The 21,398-nt window shown below is 44.3% G+C and overlaps 1 protein-coding gene across 1 annotated transcript in view; it reads right to left on the bottom strand.

Moving 5' to 3' along the window:
* The window catches only part of DNM3 (dynamin 3), a 146,442-nt gene that overhangs the window by 15,569 nt on the left and 109,475 nt on the right, over nucleotides 1-21,398 (bottom strand). Inside the window, exons 18-20 of the mRNA XM_030455535.1 lie at nucleotides 11,450-11,614; nucleotides 6,124-6,350; nucleotides 5,259-5,496 (exon numbers count right to left, since the gene is read on the bottom strand). Of these exons, the coding sequence (XP_030311395.1) occupies nucleotides 5,259-5,496; nucleotides 6,124-6,350; nucleotides 11,450-11,614 (630 nt within the window). The remainder of the gene's footprint in view (nucleotides 1-5,258; nucleotides 5,497-6,123; nucleotides 6,351-11,449; nucleotides 11,615-21,398) is intronic.

Here is a 21,398-nt window from a genome sequence, read left to right as displayed (position 1 = left end):
AATCAGTTCTATGCAAATGATGCTGCTCTAAATTAATCATCAATATTGCAGAATTATAAGGAAACCACATGAGTTGCTGTCATGTGATGGTTTTTACATGTTTTTTTCAAGCTTACAGTGACCTGTTTTCTGGCCAGTCCCTTCAGTATTTCTCCTCCTTCAGAATGCTGCTGCTTTCACTGTTCCTGACCAGGACTGAAGCTGCAAGATGACCCCAGGCTGGCATTAGTGCCAAGAATTGCATTTTATGGATTGGAAAGTACCTGAAAAACTTTAAGAAGACAGAAATGCAAGGAGCAGGAGGCAGCCTTCCAAAGGTGCCAGGGAAGGGCTAAGTAGGAAAGAAACCAAGACAAGATAGTGAGGAGGAAAGAATACATGGGGGCAGGGAGCCAAATGTCCTGGGCAGGAAATCAAGTGAAGGGAGGTGAAAGAGGAAGCAAACAGGATGGTCAAGAAAGGGACAGTGAGGGAAGGGCAGAAAAAAGCAAAACCAAACTAGTGATGAAAGAGCCAGCAGAGGAAGGCAAAAAGCAGAGCTCCCTTCTAAGAGATAAGGGAAAATAAATGGAGCCTCCTGCTTGAAGCAGCCAGCAGCAAAAGAGATGTAAATGAGACTGGTACAAATTACACAAGGGGGTCTGCCCCAGGGTAGAAATCACAGAAAGAATATTCCTGTAAGTCTTGTGGCTTTGGGATCCTTGGACAGGCAGAGCTGGAAACATCCTGACAAGAGAAAAGCAGCCATCAGCTCCTGTGATGGAGTCTGGCTTTGCAGCACCCATGTAAGCTGTAGATTCTTCTGATCACAGACATGACACAGAGAATAAAATCACTTATTCTTTGGCTTTCTTTTTCCCCTGAAATTTGGCCAGATTTTGAAATCCCTTCATGCAACACTACTGTCTCTTTTCTTGCATGAAAGAGTCCTAATTGTTGATTAAACTTCTTGATTAAAACCTTCACTGCAAATCCATTCAAAGAGGACAAAGGGATGCTGTTGCTGGGCAGAGCTGTGTTGTTCTGCTCAGGTGTTCAGACTGAGCTCATCCAGCTCAGCACACAAATGCTTTTAGGTCTGTACTTTCTCACCCTGCCAGAAGAGTCTGATGTGATGGCTGTTTGATTATTATTTATATTCCCTTAAAAAATATAGTAGTAAGATTTTTAGACTTCAAGGTCAAACTTTCAGATGAGAGGAGATTCCCAGACTAAGGCAGGATAACCCTTTTGGCTCTCTCTGCCTGACTGACTTTAATCAGAGGATCACATATAATTTTTCCAAGGGATTGCCTTATCAGTCATTGCCCAGGGTTAAACATTGCATTAAATCTTTCCAAAGAACTCTAATCTGTAAAAATCTATCACAGAAAACTTACTTAAAAGTTGATATTTGGAAGTCAAAGAGCCAAGTAGAGAGGCTGCAGATCAGCAAACATCCTTTCTGCAGCTCTTCTGGCTTTGTCTAGAATTTCCCAGCTGTAATTACTGTCAAGGTTAAGGAGTTTTCTGTGCTGGGTTGCTAGAAATATGTAAGGATGGTTTACAATACACACCAGGTCATGTAATTAGAGTAATTAGGCTCAATAACGTCACAGAACAGCAGCAATCACCTCCTTCCATGCTGACTGTGTGTGGGTTGAAGAAAAGTGTGGGGAGACAGCTGAAAGAGTTCTCCAGGAGAGGATGGGACTTCATGAACACCATGAGATGAATTCTCTCCTCACTGCTTGCATCACACACAAAAACCACCCTCGTCCCCCAAGGACTGAGCACCAGCATGCCCAACACCCATGGTCAAGAGTCACCACCTGCTTGAGAGGACAAATCCAGCCCTTCCAGACCCCTGTTCAACCAGGTCCCAGGGTCCCACATCAACACAGGGTCATGCAGATTCTACTGGCTGTGAGTAATGATCTCCAGAGCTTGGCTGGGAAAGCATTCCCAAATTCACAGTAGCATTGCAGAACAGAGAGAAAAGGGGAGCATCCTCCCACCCCCACTAACACCACGGGCTGGGCTGCCAGGACAAAACCATTCCCAGTTCAATTGTTTTCCTCATGGCAAAGCTGAGACTCCCGTTCAGGACATTTAAAAGCCATAAATCAAAGCATCCATAGTAGAAGTAAAACTGGTTAAGGTCAGGCAAACACACATCATGGTAAGTTAAAGTGCCTGCTTAAAACCATCTTACCAAAGTGAGTGCACAGCTGCATTTTCTTTCAAAATACTACTGCAGCCTATTAAGAGAGAGAGGGAATAAACTCAATTCTGGCAGCAGGGAATATTTCACAAATCATATATGCTTTGGCATCAAGCCCTTCAAGCCAGGGGCCTTTACTCACAGGCTTTGCTGGGAGAGATCCACCCACCTCAAGTGGGATTAATTAAGAGAGGCATGTATCATGCAAATAGTTTCTGTTTCCTTACAGAAATATTCAGAGCACATAACCCAAACCAGCTTTAGAATCAGAGTGAAGCAAGGAAGAAAATGATTTCCTGCTCCTCTAAGCATTTTTCTTTCCCTGTACAGTAAGCAAAGGGCAGTGAGAAAATGCCCAGAGCTCCCCAGTTCTCTACAGGTCCTTCAATTAAATGCTAATAAAATTGAGAGGGGAAAAAAGATTGGTTTTAAAGGCAGGGCTTGTATCTCACTAAAAGGTAGCCAGGTCTCCAGACCAAGCACATACCCAGCCACTCAATGGAAAAGGACAAATCTTATCCTAGAAAATGAAGTTTTTATCTTAGGGGAGAACAGGAGTAAAAAGCAAGCTTGTATTTCTTTGGCATGTCAGGACTTTCAGCTCCATGTGAGAGTGATGGGGGCTGCAACAAAAAGCTCCTTTGGAAAGCTAGATGAACTTGAAAATTACAGCTTTCTACTCAGGAAGCTAAACTATTTCCTTAGATATGAAAGCTCCTGACACTTCAAGGAGTCATTGCAGAAAATGGGGGTAAAGCAGAGTACAGAGCCCCAGCTCAAAAATAAGTCACAGACAAAGCTCAAATTTCCACAAGAACTTTACCTCAAAACTATTTTTTTTTTCCTTCCCTTTTAATATCTCAGCCCCATTTTCTGAGCCAATTTCCTATGATCCTGCAAGGGCTGTTATTAAAACCAGACCAAGCGTAGCAGGAATTCCAGGGCTCCAAAGAAACATTTAATGGGGGCAGGAGCAGCCACACTGTCCCCCTCAGGTGATTTCCCCTCCAGCCCCTTCCCTGGGATTTCCTCTCTTGGACTTTAGTCAGCAGCAGAAACCTGAAGTTTCAGCAAAGCAGCAAACCCTTCCTTCATTCTTAGGCAGCTGAGATTTTTTAATTTTGTTTTTTTTTCCTTATGTCTGAGGCTTTCATAGCTCTAAAAAAAGACATCTAGGATCCAGTCCAGAAGATGTGTAGTGCAGATAGTTTTTCCACAAAAATGTCAGGCAGCCCTACATTCAATTATACATCCAGCCCCAGCATTTTAAAACCACTGCCCTCCTTTATCAGCCAGGATGCCACCAGGGGCAGTCACAAATTGAGTTGTTTGTGGGCTTCTTACCAAAGTTTCTTCTGCTTGCTGCAAAAATTCCTTGCTGGTTTCCATCCCACCTAACACTTCAGCATCCAAAAGTTTCTCATCAGCCTTGGCAAGGCACCTCAGGAAAGCAATCTCCATGCAAGATGACAGCCAAGCAGGACAAAGCAGCCATGCTCATGTACAAGGTGAGGGCAGAGAAGCCCAGGGAGCAATGGTTCTCTCCACAAGTACAACTGACACAACACCAGACCTCATTCCTGCATGGAATTTCTCCTCTGACAACACAGGGGAAACACTGAGCCCAGTGGCTGTCCCAGGGAGAGGTCCCTGCTTGGACTCCTTCCCTTCCAACACCAACTTTAGTTCCCAAGAGGCAATTCTAGGATTCTCCTGGCCCTCCTGCAAGCTATGGGATACCCACTAAGAGGGAAGAGTTAATTTTATGGTTGGGCACTGATGCCACAGCATCCTGCTCATTGTAAGAATAGCAAAATGCTTCATTTCTTTGATCTACCCCATTTATTTATTCTTCATATTATGAAAGCAATTATATTAAAGACACTGAGCCTGAAATTTAAGTTACTGACAACTACAGCAGATCTCACCTGTTTAAAAGAAAGCTTTTCTCCAAAGGTTCTCTGTAGTGAAACGAGGCAACCAGGTGCCACTAATTGCCAAGGAGTGAGCATGAGCTTGTGTCAAGCCCACCTGTGCCTGATTAGGGTGAGACCCACTGCACATGAGCAGGACCAGGGAGCCAACCCTAATTAGGCACAGGTGGGCTTGACACAAGCTCATGCTCACTCCCTGGCAATTAGTGGCACCTGGTTGCCTCGTTACACTACAGTTCTCTTCTCAATTTCTAAAACTAAATGTGCACATTTTCTTTTAGTTTCTATTTAACTGGCATCTTCTTGCAATCTGGCTAATTTCAATGTAACAGTTAATTTATTAAAAATGGAGAAACCCCTTTGTTCCACCATTGCCTAATCCACCCATGCCTCTCATCATCTGGGGAGTTCCCAAAACACTTGCAATCAGAGGCTGTGACATATTCAACTATAAATATGAACCAACACATATATAATGTCACTGTGGAAATATGTATTATGGATATTTTATTCATGTAACATAAAAAAAAAGGAGATAATGCTACAAAAATTTGTAAAATATATAAAGCTCTGTTAAAAAGTCCTGATAAATGCAAAGCCCTGGGAAGGGAAGGAAATGATTTGATGAAAATCCTGTTCCTTAACTGTTTTGTACCCTCTGATCTACACTGCTGGACAACCATGGACTCTTTTCAAGTGGTTGGAAGCTCCTTGCCTTTGTGGAATAAGAATCAGACTCCTATCAGTTTTTTCCACTGGTTCTCAGAGGATTGTCCTTGTTCTCTCCCAGAGGAGGCATTAATTCCTCTGGTGAGGACTCCACTCAGAAATGAGGAGTTGGGCTCCTTCCCCTCTCCCTCTGTCAATCTCTGCACAGCTACAACCCAACCTTAATGGGAGAAAACCTGATGGCTTCAAACTGACTGACTGGATTGATTTTTTTTTTTCATGAAAAAGCTTTTCAGCAAGTTGATTCCTCAAAATGCTTTTGAGTCTCTACAGGGAATGCCCAGTTTGAGTTATTCAGCACCAGTGCTTGGGCTTCCTGACACAGAGCAGGACCTGTCTGTTATGCCAGAGGGAGAGAACCATGCCCAGCACCAAAAAATTCCCCATCTTACCTTGGGATGCTGGGAGGAGCTCGGGTGGGTCGAGAGGGAACCTGGGGGGGTCCTCCAAGGGCTTCCCCCCCCACTTGGAAAAGGAGGCAGTGGTCCTGGGCGGAATGGGACTGGGGGAGCCCCAGACTGAGGGCCTGGGGATGGGATTGCAGGAGCAGGTCCTCTGCCAGATAAAGGTCTGGTTGGGGGATTGTTGAGTGTAGGTCTCTTCTGATATGAGGGACTTGCAGGAGGTGATCTAGTGAAATATCAGAGGTTTAAGAAGTTCATTAAAATTTAGGTTTTAGTTTTAGGGATTTTATTTTATTACTTTTCCTTATTTTAACAGAAATTGAATCCTTTTTCGTGCTGATTTTTTCCCTTGGCTTTTGGTTTTGCTGTCAGAGCATCACCTATATTGAAGTCTGACACCTCTCCCACAGACAGGACATCTTATTATAGTCAGCCATAAAGATCTGATCAAAGAGGTAAATCTAATGGGTTTTAATATTAAGCATCCTAATGATGTTCCCTGAAGGGGCTTTTCTGGGACACAGAGCCTGACATGCTGAAGTCTCTTGACTTGTGAGAAGAGGCCACATGGGTGCAATTGGGGTGGCAGGAGTGGCTGCTCTCTGAAGCATCAGGCCAGCTAAAAAATCCCCTGAAGGGTTTTCTGCAAGGCCAACACTCTGTCTGGTGCTGACAGAACATGAATATCTGGGAAAAATTGTTCCAGTTTGCCTCACAGGTGTCATTAAAGACCTGGAGGAGTAGTTGCCCAACAAAACAGGGAGGGAGGGAGGTGCTGAGGCTGCCAGCAGCTCCCTGTCCTAAATTTAAGTGCAACGCAGAGCATCCTCAGGGGCTCTTGGAGCATCCTCACCTGCGGGGCTGCTGAAGCCAAGAGTCATCCACAGGAGGGGGTGCAGGGGTTGAGACAGTGCTGGTGCTGATGTCCCCAATGATGGCCAGAGCTTCCTTCAGGGCCTGGTACATCCGGAGCATTTCATCTCTCCTCTGGGCCTGTTCAGCTGACTCCTCCATCAGGGTGTTTTGGTCCTCAGAAGAATACAGGTGAGCAAGGAGCTCTGCGTTGATAAATTCTTTTACCTATTTCATCAGATAAAATAATCATTAAAAAGTACCCAACAAATCAATAAAAACCCCAAACCTGTTGAAAATACAATAAAACCCATACAATACAGTGTGAGCCCCACAGAACCAGGAGACAGACAGCATGAAATCATAGAATTATAGAATCCCAGACAGGTTTGGGTTGGAAGGGACCTTAAAGCTCATCCATTCCCAACCCCCTGCATGGGCAGGGACACCTCCCACAGCCCAGGGTGCTCCAAGCCCCATCCCACCTGGGCTGAGACACTCTTTCTGGTTTAGGAACTTAACTCAAACTTCATCAATCCCAGCACAGATCCACTTTCAGTTTGAATCTGGCTGGGACACTCCTGGAGCATCCCCACAACTAAATCCTTTCATCTGAGACTTTTGTTGCTGTTCAGATCTATTTCTCATTTGGCTTTTTGCTCTACAAAGCTTTTTGGAGCTGGAGATAGTACCAAGAATACATTCCCAAGATTCTGCTTACATAAACCTGAGCTCCTTTTGTCCCAGCTTAGCAACACTGGTTTCAAGTGTGAAAATTAAAAAGTTGGTGTTCAGACAAGGGCAGGGAATGCAGTGAAACTGCATGGACATGGAACCCCTTATGGTCAAGCAGCAGTGAGAAGAAGGCTGGGACAGACCTTAGAGGGCAATAAAACCATCCTGCCTGGGTTTGTCTGCCATTTCCCATTCACTTATGACAGGGGATGCACAAATTCTTAGCAAAGCCTGGAAAATTTTTCCATTAGACTCATGCTGTTTTCCAGTAGATGGTACTGATCAAGAGCCAGAGTACACTACTTTCCTCCTGACTGCCAAAAACTCCACATTAAAAACAGATATCACAGTTAAACAGCATCACATTCTACTTGATGAAATGAGCATTTTAATGGCATCACTTCAAAAAAAAAAGAAAAAGAAGAAAAAAAAAAAGAAGAAATCCTAAAATTAGATTAAGGCCAGAGCTGATTGTAAAAGCATTGTTAAACCACAAATATCTGTTTGAAAAAAAATCAGCCTGTGACAATTACCATGAGAGGTCCCTGTCTGCCACTAGCAGGAGACTCAAGTAACTCCCTGAACTCTTCTGGAAAGGAAAACTCTGCATTAAGGACATTCTGGGATCACCCTCCTGCCTTCTGCCACAGATGCCCTGTACCAGACAGAGGAAGCTCTTCCAGAATAGCTCTTCCCTGGCTTGGAAAAGGGAGGGAAAGTGACACCTTTGATCCTTTCTAGGAAACAGAAAGACTCCCAGGAGAGGTTTAAAGCATTTTTCCTTCTCAGACATCAGATGGGAGCACAGTACCCACCTGAAACACCAATGGCAGAGCCTGCAGAGGGGCAGGATGGGTCTGCAGTCCCATTTCCCAGCAGCCAGACCACCCCACACATCACTGCCCCAAATGCAAGCACCACAGTCCATGCCTTAACCTTAGATGTGCAAGTTTGGGGATTTGCAAGTATTTTGGCACTTTTCCCCCTCACCCCCCTGAGATGAACATCAGCACTGCTCACTGAGCACACCATGCCCACAGGACCACCCCTCCTGTAGGATCTGGGATACTCAGGCATCAGGAAAGACAAATTCTGAAATGTGGGGTTTGTCTGGGCATGTTTGAATTGCCAATGGAAGCTCAGTGCAGTTCTGGGTAGTAAATGCCTTTTCTTTCAGCTCACCAACATCCAGGCTAAGGAAGGGGTAAGATGTGCATTTGGAACACACAACAATCCAGGCTTAGACCTCAAAATATGCTGAGGAACAGCATGGAATTCTTTTCTGTGCACTGAGTTTGAATCTGATACTTTCCTTGAATTAGAAATGCTCATTTGCAGGGCAGCAAAGGGGAAAGGGAGCTCCAGGAGGACTCAAGAGGCTAAAATTGTAGCTCCTAGGGATCAATTTCCTGCCAGAGTTTTGGAGGCAACATGATGGGGTAGCAGAAGTACAGAACCTGCTCATTAAAAGGGAGGGAGGGAGGGTTCTCACTTAACTCCTCAGGAATGGGTTGGACTGCTGAAGACTTCAAGGAGCACGGAATCTACTTAATCATGGACTGCCAGGTTGGAAGGGACCTCAAGGATCACCTGCTCCAACCCTTCTGATGTTATTGTTTGTATGAGGTGTCTCAGCACTCCCTTCAGCTGAGACTTCAAACTTTCCAAAGTGGGAGAATCCACCCCTTCCCCTGGGAGACCATTCCAGTGTCTGACTGTCCTCAGAGTGGGAAATTTTCTTCTTTTGTTCAATCAGAATCTCCCCCTCATCTTGTCCATGGGACTCTGTGTAAATTGGGAGTTTCCACCTTCTTTGTAGCTGTCTTTTAAGTACTGGGACATTGTAATAAGGTCTCCCCTAAGCCTTCTCTTCTCCAGGCTGAACAAACCCACTTTCCTCAGCCTCTCCTCACATGCCAGGTGTCTCAGTCCTTTTCTCATCCTCGTGGCTCTTCTCTGGACCCCTCCAGCCTGTCCACATCCTCTGGAGAGTAGTGACCAAAGCTGAGTGTGGCACAGCAGCACTTGCAGACTTTACCAATATTTGATGAGATTGAAAGTACAAACTCTTCAAGTATTCTGCTTCTGAAGGAAGCACACACTTCAGAGACCCTTAAGCTGTTCCATATGAGGAGGTGAGCAGCAGAAAATTGAATGTAAATTTTCAAAAGGAACTTCTCACTGAGCTTTGCAGTGTGTGCAAGGAGAGGTAAAGCCCAGCCATTAAAAAAGGCCCTGGAGCTGCTGTGTCAAAGGAGCAAATTGCTGGTTGTGATGTGCAACAAGCAGAGAGAACATGCTCATCCTCTAAATTCAAAAGCATGGCTGATTTTAGAGGCAAAAAAGAGAAGTTCCATTGTTCCCATGTTCTTTTGCAAAAATTCACCCATAACTAGAGCATTATTTGGAGCCTGGCTCCCCTAAACCTAAAGCAGTTAAGAGAATAGCTCAGCTCTCCCCCTGTGCAAAGATTCTGGTCACATTCTATGGACCAGGAATTCCAACTGAAACTTCCTCTCCCACCTTCCAACACTTAAATGTGACACAAATTCCACAGGATTAATGAAATCCATCAGACAAGGGCCAGAGGTGGCTTGGAGTCACAAGAAAATGCTGCTTTCTGAAGAGATTTGCCTTATAGCATGTTGTATTTCTAAACCAGCCTGGTTTGATGTCCTCACAAGAAAAAGTTCTACCCTGGCAGGAGCTTGGGCAGTCAGGAAGAAGCTCAGTTTTCCAGGAAGGTCCATTCTGATTCCATTTTGTGAGGATGCAAAGGCTGAGATCCCAGTGCAGGGCAAAGCCAGTGATATCTCAAAGCCATTTCTTTAAGCAAATAATCTCCAGATCTAAGAAAGGCACACACAGTAAATCAACCAACCACAGCTGCTTGTCTCAACAACAGTCTGCAAGGCTTCTAGATTTATTCCTGGAAAACAGTAACCTGAAAACATAAAGAAACCTCAATAAAATAAAAACTGCTTTAAGAAGCTGTGACAATGGGCTTGGAAATCAAGGAAGCAGAACTCTGCTGTGCTGCCTGGATGGAGCTCCCAACCCCCTTTTCCTAATACACCAAAAAAGGGAAAAAAGGAAAGATCCTTGCTTTACCTTTCCAGAATCATTTACATTCTGATTGAGATGTAAATTAATTCAATCTTTAGCAATTTGAAGCAATCACTGAAGGCAGTGTGCCAGCCTTTCAGAGGGCTGCAGAATTCCAGGTTGCTATGGGAATATTTTGTCTGAGAGTGGGGTCAGAGTGTGTTCTTCTCTTCATAGAATCACAGAATCCTAGAACTGGCTGGGTTGGAAGGGACCTCAGAGATCATCAAGTCCAACCCTTGATCCACTCCCGCTGCAGTTCCCAGCCCATGGCACTCAGTGCCACATCCAGGCTCTTTGGAAAGATCTCCAGACACGGAGAATCCACTACTTCCCTGGGCAGCCCATTCCAATGCCTGATCACCCTCTCCAGAAAGAAATTCTTTTCTCATCTCCAACCTAAACCTCCCCTGGCACAACTTGAGACCCTGCCCTCTTGTCTTGCTGAGAGTTGCCTGGGAAAAGAGCCCAACCCCCCCCTGGCTCCAACCTCCTTTCAGGGAGTTGGAGAGAGTGATGAGGTCTCCCCTGAGCCTCCTCTTCTCCAGCCTCAACACCCCCAGCTCCCTCAGCCCTTCCTCACAGCAATTCTGCTGGATCCCTTCACAGCCTCCTTGCTCTTCTCTGGACCTGCTCCAGCACCTCAATCTCCTTCCTGAGCTGAGGGGCCCAGAACTGGACACAGGACTCAAGCTGTGGCCTCCCCAGGGCTGAGCACAGGGGCAGAATCCCTTCCCTGGACCTGCTGGCCACACTGTTCCTGAGCCAGCCCAGGATGCCATTGGCCTTCTTGGCCACCTGGGCACACTGCTGGCTCATGTTCAGCTTCCTGGCAATCCAGACTCCCAGGTCCCTTTCTGCCACTCTGTGCCCAGCCTGGAGCTCCCCATGGGGTTGTTGTGGCCAAAGTGCAGGACCCGGCACTTGGCCGTGTTGAATCTCATCCCGTTGGGATCAGCCCAACTCTCCAGTCTCTCCAGGTCCCTCTGCAGAGCCCTCCTGCCTTCCAGCTGATCCACACTCCCCCCCAGCTTAGTGTCATCTGCAGATTTGCTGATGATGGACTCAATCCCCTCATCCAAATCATCAATAAAGATATTGAACAGCACTGGGCCCAACACTGATCCCTGGGGGACACCACAGCCGCCATTTTGATGCAGCCCCGTTCAGCACCACTCTCTGGGCCCGGCCCTCCAGCCAGTTCCTAACCCAGCACAGGGTGCTCCTGTCCAACTGTGGGCTGACAGCTTTTTCAGGAGAATCCTGTGGGAGATGGTGTCAAAAGCCTTGCTGAAGTCAAGGACTGCTCTCTGACCATACAGGGATCAGAGCCGTGGCCCTGGCATTATTACCACCACACTCCAACCAACTGAGCTAACCAGCCCCACTCAGTTCATGCTCTTGCTGCTTCTATATTCAAGGAGAGTCCTTCAAAGAGAGATTTGACAGACTTGTTCCAAGGATGTGGAACACTGGGTGTTACTCACATTGTTGATCATAAGGTGCATGATTGTTTTGGGTATCAAATCTCGGATGCATTTGTTGATAATGGACATGTAGGAGTCCACCAGATTTCTAATTGTCTCCACCTGCCTCTCCAGCTGGGGATCCATTGAAAAATTGTCTGCTTGGCCATTCTCATCATTTTCAGTCTGCAGAGAAGGAAAAGTCAAGTTACTCAAGCTGCAATAAACTGGAAATATTTTGGGAAAAAAAAAAAAAAAGACATGTACTGGAGTAATCCAGCAACATAACTCATACAAAAGATGCCTGGAGGTTAAAATATGAAGTCCTGGCATGTTTAACATTAGCCTTTAAAGTCATGAAATCTGGACTTTTGGGGGCTAATGTGAGATGCAAGACCTTTTTTCACAAAGTACATTAAATATTTCCACACAAAGCTGTAATGTTACATTAAATGAAGCTTTCAAAGACACACGGTAGCAAAGAAAACCCTCAGAAATGATCTCAGATCACTTATAAAATGCTTCTGATCAAATCTTTTACCATACAGATCTGGCCAGCAAGGAAGGAAGCACCATAAATCTGGCTTTTGAATGTTCCCTTCCTCTGGGTAAAAACCTTCCTTCTTCTTTAAGGCTGCCTCAATTCTGACAAATTCCACAGTTCAGCCTCCACCTTGGTAGCTGTGAACAGCATCCTACAAAGGATTTATGAAGGATAACAACAAAAGCATCATTGGTCCCAGTGCTCAAGGCTGGTTTATATATTAAAGGTCTCTTTTTTCATTGGAGAGAAAAAAACTTCTTTGTATTTAAACACCTTACCTAGGAAAATACCTGGAATGTTGATGGGAAGCTTGGTACTCTGCTTTGGTCCTTGCATAAATATAAGAAAACCTTAAAAAAGAATAGCAGCCTTTTGGCAAAAATCTAACTGGCTTCTAATGATGCCAAAAGAATTAAATGGCAGCCTGGAAAGTTCAAAGAGCAATGTTATTTACCCAAACACTTAATGCTCCCTGAAAATGACCATCAAAGCTTTAGTAACATGAACTACAGATCTAAACCTGGGGAGTTGGTACCCAGAAGCCTAACATGAAGGAGCAGAAATTACTTGTACCAAGTGAATAAGCCAATAATTAGAACAAGTTATATCCCAGGCACAGCCCCAGCAGCACAACCCTGTTCACAATCTGACATTTAGGTAAAATTTGCACCCCATGAGTGCTTTACAGATTCCTTGAGCAGCTGAAATTGGGAACTCACCCATTAGGGAAAGCCCCTGAGAGCTAAATATGCAAACATGTCAGCAAAGAGGCTTCTCCTGCCATGAAATCCATCCTTGCTGAGCCACAGGGATTCCCACGTTTATCTCCAAGCACAGGGGCTGCTCCTGCAGCATTGCCAGGGGAACCACTTTGCATTTACTCCTTAGAACCTGGGGCTTGGTCAGGGCAGTTTCAGTGAAATGGCAGTGGCTGTGACACCTGAAGTTACTCAGGATACAAAAGAAGACCCAACATCCCACTTGGAAACACAGATAGATGTTTTTAAAAGAAGTTTCAAAAGTTCAGGTAGCTTTAAATTACAGATTAATTGCTGTAAACCAAGGTAACCTCTGGACTTGAAAATAATTAGCAGCACTTCCCAAAAATCTCAAGACCGTGGAGGAAAAAATTCCCATTTTCAGTTCCATACCACACACTACCCTAGAAACCTTAATCATTTTTTAATAAACTGCCTGTGCTAAAAAGTGACAGTCTGAAGGTTATTTTACTTAACCTCCATGTCTGAAAAGAAAGCAGCTGTAATTTTCCCTGTGAAACAGCAAATAAATGGAAAATCATGCATCTATTATATAGCCACAGTTCTTTACCCAAGTGACTGCAGACTGCAAATGCCACTTTCCCACTTCTCCTGCATTTAACTTCTCTTTCTCTTCTTTGCTGCCTATATAAAGTACAGTTTGTCCATGGATTTTTTCCTTTGTTTTTCCCCTTCAGTGTTTAAATTACAGATTGCAATAGGATTCTTAGCTGGCTGAGCAGCAAAGTGACAGATGTTTATCATTATCCTCATCAAGAGAATGTAAAGCAAAAATAGCAATTTTGTCTCTGATCTTTAAGGCAAAGGGTAATAGCCTGCAAACATTTAACCTTTTAGATACAGGCTCCTAGGTGATATTTACAGAAAATGAAGAATACTTCAGGAGCCTGTCTCTTGTTTGAAACTTTTAACACAGCTGATTTTATCCTGTTGATTTTTTTTTTCCTCTGGAATAAAAAAGATGGATTTTTTCAGGAGATTACAATTATTTATTATCAAAGTTTGTGACCAGAGAATTCTTAAGGATTTGCTGTCTCAACAGAAGGCTTTTCATGCCAAAACCCCTCTTGTTTTCATCCTATCAAGCTGCATCCAACAGGTTTCTGTGCTCCCCAGTCCATCTACAAGTGGTAGGAGGCTTTATTTTGGAAGCTGTCTCTGGGTTGTGCCTACAGCAGCCTCCAAGAGGAAGTTTTCCTGGTAAATCCAGGCATCAGGACAAGACAGAAGTGATGTAGATGCCCTTCCCCATCTCCATGGCATCCTCTCAAACAGCTGGATTTCTCACCAAGGATGATGCTGTCAGTGCAAGCCACCCCCCAGCCCATGTCCCAGCCACTCTGATTCTACAAAGGCTCCTGGAAATCTCTTGCAAATGAGAAACACAAAGCAGAACACCTAAGGAAACCCTTAGAGCTCTCTGATCACTCTTGACCCAAGTGTGCTGAACAGAAAAAGAGGAGAAAGAAGATGGAAATGGGTTTTTGTGCCTTCTTTCCTTACAGCCAAAGACCCTTCCAGTGCTCCTCATCCTCTAGCCAGAACGTGCAAGCTCCAAGAGCAAGGGACAGCTCATAAATCAGTTTTTATTCAGTTTCTCTTGGTTAATACTGCTATTACTTATTGACAGGATTGGTGTTACTTCAAACTAAGACAACTGGCAATTACTTCAGAAACTTGTCTGAGCTTCAGGGAAAGAAATTAAGGAAGACTCTAGAATGCTAAAAACCAGGTAAAGAAAATCAGATTCAATTTGGAAAACTGACCCTCAGAATACCTGAGGAAAATACAACAAAGCTGCAGAGAAGCAACATGTGAATAAAAATCCAGACAAAGAGAAGGCAACGTGAAAGCCAAGATAGTTCTTAAATTTGTACACAGATAAATGAAGAGATAAGGTCCTTCCTTCTGCTTTCTCTGCACTTTAGGAAAATAATATCCATTCCTTGTGCTCTGCAGCAGGTTTCTTTCAACAGCTGCTTTGTGATCCTTGCAGGAAAAGGTGACAGAGAAACACAAAGTACCCATCACTGCCATGTTGCCACCTTTCTGCCATTTTGATACCTTTTGTATAAATACTGTATTCATGATTAACTAAAGTTTTCTGCACTAGAAGACTAAAAAATACATCTTAAATCCAACTTTTATTGCTGGCTGTGGTGGGAATAGGATTTCACCCTGCACGTGCATTTCTAGCAGAAAAGTTATCAGTCTTCTGAAGGCTGTCAGCTCTGCTGCTGGAGGAATGGTTTAGTGGGGTACAAGGGGATGTTGATGGAAAGAATTATGTGCAATACAAAATAAAAGAATAAAAACAATTAAAAAAATAAATTAAAAAAATAATAAAAGAAAAAAGGAATAGTACCTCAGAATATCAAGATGATTTTCCTGATTGGGGGAATTCTAAGCATGTTGAAGAATGAAGAATGCCCTCAGAAGAAGTCAGGAAAAGTCATTCCTTTTGCAATTCACAGCCAAACTGGTAACATACTGAACCCAGTCCTGAGCTGGCCACACAGAGAGCACAAGACTTCTCATTTCCATGATTTCATTACATTCAGGGCAGCTGCCAGCATATTTAAGAATGTCTTGTATAACATTCCTGATGTCAGCTCCAAGGAGGAGTATTTATCTAGCATTTTCATTAGAGCAGTGTGTATCAACCCCTTTTCTCTAATCAAAAAGGCACTCTAGTAAAAATGACTGCAAAGTGGCCTGGAAGGTGATTGCCTAAAGGGTAAAAGTCAGAGCAATTCTCTGCATGCTCAGAAATCAGTCCCTGGCTGCAGGGAGAACCCAACCATTTAAAAGCTGCATTCATGGCTTTCATTTAGAGATGCAAGTTCAGAACAACCACCACCATCTGAAAAGGAATTATTCCCTCCTGACTGCATTTATGTTTTAATTCACAGCTGCTGAATATACAGCTTGTTTTATCTATTCCTGGCCAAGTGAGGTTTTGCTTTCATGTCCCAACACTCATCTCACTCCATTCTCCCACCCACCCCCTGCCCTCTGGTTTTTTCCTTCAATTTTTAGGACTGATTCCTCATATCCCCTTTTCATTGCAGTTTGGTGCTGTCCATGTCATTTAGCTGAGCTCCTCTCAGCTGTACACAGTGTGCCTTTTGCCAGAGAACTGCCAAACCCACATGATGGCTTCCCACAGGGAAGTTTTCTTACTGGAAGGAACCCCAAGGATCTGACAATACATTACTTGTGTGTATTTACAACAAAGCAAGCAGCAGAAAAAGAACGTTTGCTGGGTAGCTTGGAAGCTCTTCTTTTCCCTCACAGAGGGTGACTTTGCCACCCTTCCCTGTTTTCAGCATCTCCTGACTTTGGGATGCTCTTGCCTTGACTGAGCCACCCACAAGCTGCTCCTCTCAGCTCCTGGGCTTTCCTTACCAGCCTTGAAGTGCCCTAAGTGATGATCTGGCTTGTCCTGCTACACAGGATCTGTCACCCTCCCTACCCATGGAGGAGGATAGATATAACCCAGCCAGAGTCCAAATTACTGAACTCCCTGGATTAGCTGCCACAATTGTCTGCTCACATTTTCCTCTGTGCTTACAGACATTGTACAGTGCAGGCAAGCACCTAAAAACTTCTCCAGAATCCCAACTACTTACAGATTCCAAATGTTCACAATTGATGTCAGGGCTCTCTCCCTGCTTTCTGCAGTCAAGGAGCTGATTTGGAGCTCTGAGACTGAAAGGAATGAAATATTAACAGAACTCCAACACATTTGGAGTTATTTTTATGCTACAGTTCTTAACAGGTTGACAACTAATTATGTCAAATGAATCCAACAACTAATTATGTCAAATGAATCCAATCTCCTTTTGGATCTGATTGGTAAGCTATTAATTTTTTTTTTCAAAGTTTTTTTGAACAATTTTCAGTGATTTTAGCAGAAAGGGAACGGGGCTCTCCTTGCAATTACTGCTTGGATGCCCATTTCCAGAGAAAAGCTGTCAGTGGCCCACTGACAAACTGGGAAAGGGGGTTTCCATATGGGCTGAGTTTTTACATCACTTACAAGCATGAGAAGAGCCTCTTAAGGACCAGCTCAGCAGAGAAGGAACTGTGTCTGTAACACAACACAGAGTGATAATTATCAAGGGAAAATTACTGTTAGGAATTAATGTACTGTTAGGAAATCAGTACAAGATCTGAGCATCCAGTCCTGGTTATCCCACTACCAGAAATCCATGGCACATTTACAGAGTGTTCAGAGGAAGCCACTGAAGATGATGTTCAGGGTTCTGTAAAATATTACCTGAAAGGAAAGGCTGAGATCAGTTTGGACTGATGAGTTCAAAAGAAATCACCTGTAGAGGAGGAGGAAAAATGAATCTTTGTTGATAGGAAAGGATGCTGAATGAGTATTTGGAAAAGATAAGAAGCACAGAAATAGATGGAGGAGTAAAGGTGCAGTCTCCTCAAAGCTTAGAGCTCCTCCAGCATCTCTCAGAAATGGGCTGGGAATGGAGATGCTGCTTTAGGCAGGGGAAAGCTCCAGCCAACCTCTTGCAGCCCCTTCCATCCTGGGTGTGACACTGGGTGCAAAGCAGCCTGAGATCAGGAGCCTCGAGCACTGCAGCAAGAAAGGCTCCTGCTGAAAATACAAATTAAATTACAGTATCTTCAGCTTATCTTTTTTCTTCCATGCAAAAATCAAGCAAAACCTAAAAGGGTTTTTCCTGCCCTGAAAGAATCCACACTGTAATTTCCCCACTTGCTGCCATGAAGGTCCTCACACAAAGGACTTTTACATAACCCTCCCTGCACTGCAAGGTTTGGTTCAGAGCCAAGAGCTGCTTCAAGCCTTTCAGAGCAGACTGCTGGCCAAGCAAAAGCAGAAAGAGGTTGGCATAAGGAAAACAGCACCTTTGTTTATAAAACAAATACTACTTTGGAATTTGAAAACTTTGCAGTCAAAGAATTTCCTTGTCATAATACTAGATGAAGTGCCCCATATTGACAAAAGCTCGTTAGGAATCAAAATCCAGGGTGTGGGATGCTCTTGGCATGATATCTGACATTATTTCAGTGGAGAAGGAAGGCAATGGGTATTGGGAAGTCTCAAAGAGGGGTGAGTTACCCTGGAGTTCAAGTCCATGATTAGGAAGACTTGGTAATTAGCCCAGAAGATGTTCAGGCTACAATTTAGTGTGTGTTTGTTACCAAATGCAGAAAACACAGTCCCAGAGACAACAGTTGTGAGGGAAACAGGAGCATCAAGGGATGGAGGCATGAACCAGGCAGACATCTGAGGATTAAAGGCTTAAAGCTACTGGCTTGTGGTATGCAGTTCTCCTAAGAAGGAAAACAAATAGAAATCTTGGAGCTTCTACCAAAGATGAAGAAAATAGTAAGCAGGAGGATTGGCCATCCACGATGCTGATCAGAGAAGTAGCCATGCAACAAAATCTTCCTTATTCCAGCAATGGGACACAAGAGTCAGCCAAAGGATTCCTTTGGGGAGAAAGGATTGGTTTATTTTATGAGACTAAAATGGGGCAATAAGGGCTCAGTACACGGTCAGTGGCCCAAGGTGCCACTGCAAGGACAGCTTAGGACTCCCTGCACCTCTGGGTATAATGTAGAAGAGTTGGCTGCACCCAGAAAAAGAAGGAAAATCACAAATCTGTTTTGTTCCTCTACTCAACTCCTGCTCCACGGTCCCCTTCATTTCTTCCAGATGAGAGGGTGAATTTTCAGTCCTTACCAGCCTGGTTTAAACAAACTGGAAAAGAGGAGGAGAAGGGCAGGGAACATTTCTGTGCACGCTGGGAGGGACGGGCTCAGAGGGGGCCTTGTAGGGGGAGAGCTCTGTGCAGGGCTCAGTGCAGCAATTTCAGCTTTCTCAGTCATTTTTAGTTGATCTAATGCAAAGTGTCACCTCTAGCTGCACTCTTTTCCAGAATTAATGCTGGCTAGGAAAATATTCCAATTCTCCTCTGATAAGCACCTAGACAAGCTTGCTATTTCCCCTCCAGGATGCAGAAGAGGATGTTAAACCCCTTGCAGCCCCACATCCCTGGAGCCATGAGAAGTACCAGATCTGTCTCTGCTGGGGCTGACTAAGCCCTGGTTCACCACAAACTCAGGGCAAACGATCTCCCCAGTCAATGATGCAAATGAGAAATGTCAGCATGTTCCAAAATTCCTCACTTAATCTTATTGCCAGTTGTATAGTCTGGATAAGCAGTAAATAAATCCCTCCAACTTTGCTCAAATCCTTAGGGGCTGAATGCACAGAGAGCACTTTCTAATTCATTCTCATTAACCTTCTTAGCTCTAAACAAAGCAATTTCCTACTTTTTTTTTTTTTTACTGTCTGATTTTTCCACTGGCCTCTGCAACACCTGAGTTAGCAGCAGGGATTTCTCACTGGTGATTTCTGCTTCCAGTGGGCATCGTGCTCTTTCCTCACACAAATGCTTGCTGGAACAGCACAAATCAACAAGATTTTAAACCTCCCATCTTCAAGTTTGAAGCCCCTCAAGGGAAATTGCAGTGGGGATGCCAAGGAACACACTTGTAGGTTATTTGACTTTTCCTCAGGCAGGCTGAGAGCAGAGGGGGAGGGAGGAAGGGAAGTGGGAGAGGAAGATGGCATTTTAATAGCACCCACACTGATTTCACACAGTTGGATCACTGTGCTCCACAGCAGCCCCATTTCCTTTCCCCTTTTTCCTCTCATTCAGGCAGGACTGCAAAGCCAGGCTCCAGGGGAAGAATTCTCCATCTTTTTCTCCCCACGTGGACTGCATCTTAGGACAGAAATCAATCTTCTGGACACCTCCCCTTGCAGGCTGCACCATTACCTCCCCAGCCTTACACAGACCACCCCATCAGCACCCCAGATGTGATGAAATGGGCCAACATTCCTGCCACAACAAGATTGATTATCCCTCCCTTCCAGCCCCAGTTCTCATGGTCTCTGCAGCACCCCCAGTAATTGCTTTTCTGGAAAAAAAAATTAATAAAGGAATGTATTTAATTTGAAAGTGGGCATCCAAGAACCACCAGCATCTCATGTAGATAAATCTACCTTTCCCAGATATTAGTCCTATACCAAACATCCCTTGGCTTGTCAAACTATTTTATTTGATAATTCAGGCCCTAGAATCCCAAATTTTCATACAGATTGATGGGTTTTCCCTAAGCTGTCCATCAGGCAGAGTGAGTCCTACCCCCAGAGCATCACCACTCACCCCCAGCCATCCTCTCCAGTTAAGAACTCCTTTAACTCTGCAAGTGAAAATCAGAGCTGCAACATTCCTGTGGCAGAAAAGCCTCACAACAGATCAGGAGAGGAATCTGAGAGCTGTACTGAGTTGTAACCAATATTGCTAAACAAAAGATCACCCATCCAGGAGCATTTTGGACTCCTGCCACAAGAACAGACATTGCAAATGACTGGATGAAGTTATTTGCAAGGGAAGAAGTCAGATGTAAGCAACTATGCTGCACATAAGCCTGGACCAAAGGAAATGAGATACTCCTTCATGACATGGCTTCCATTTTGTATAAATATGCCAAAACCCTTCTAAGCCCTCAAACAAAACCAGCAGAAAGTGAAAGTTGTGGTTGGTTGGGTTTTTTCCCCCCTAAAATAAAAGTACATTGTATTTAAGAGACAGTAAGATTCTGCTAAGTTACTGCACATGTCTGTAAGCAGCAAACTTCATGTTGGAAGACCAGATGCCTCTTGGCACAAACCACACTTCAAATTATCAATTAAAGCCTTAAATCCCTCTGCCCTCTCTGGGAACAAGTTAAAGGACAGAAATGATCAGAACTCTACCCCAAGCACCCCCAGCAGGGACTTTACCTCTGCAGGGATGATCACCTGGCTTTGTTATAGCTACAAACAACCCCCAGCTCCCACTCCAGGTGGGTATCTTTGCCAATTAACTTCTTTAATGACCATTTTCAGTTCCAAGGTTTGATTCCACACACACTCTGTTCATGGGCAGCAGCAAGAGGTCTAAACTCCTTTGGTATCTCTCATTTCTCAGCTCTTGCACAGCAAGGCAGCCAAGGAAACCTCTCCTTGCAGCAGCACGAGGGAAACACAAGCTCCTTAGAGACAGGGAGCTCAGGCTCAGCTCACACCCACAATCCCAAGGACTTTTTTTTTTTTATCAAGAGGAGAAAAATCTGACATTAGGCATTAGGGCCACCCCTCTCTTTTTAGAGGGTTTATGCCTCTGGGTAGTAAGAGCAGTGGTTTCATGTTATCATCCCAGTGGCTGAATGCCTCACAGAGCAGTTTCAGACACAAACCTTTCACTCTTCTTCCCTCCTGCTTCTATTTAAAAACTGTTTTCTGTAATAAAATTGCTGCAAGAGAGCTAAACTCAGGGGCAGGCATGGAACTTGAACCCATGGCCTTCTGGCTGAGAGGTGAGACTATTCCTAAGTGAGCCAAAGTGACACATCCAGAATATGCTCTCAAGGTTTTCAGAGAGCTCTGTCATTATTTAAAAACACTCAGGCTTTGTGGTACAAACCACAGTGCAGGAAAGAACTGGGGCTCCCTCTTTACTGCTAATTTTAGCCAATGAATTGTTCAGAATCTCCTGCAAAATACATAAAGCCTCATTCTGCCTTCAGCTAAGAGGGAACAGCC

This window comes from Calypte anna, chromosome 8, assembly GCF_003957555.1.
Source record: "Calypte anna isolate BGI_N300 chromosome 8, bCalAnn1_v1.p, whole genome shotgun sequence".
Lineage (NCBI taxonomy): Eukaryota > Metazoa > Chordata > Aves > Apodiformes > Trochilidae > Calypte > Calypte anna.
The sequence above is the reverse complement of the archived record's forward strand: the minus strand, read 5'-3'. Positions and strand labels throughout refer to the sequence as shown.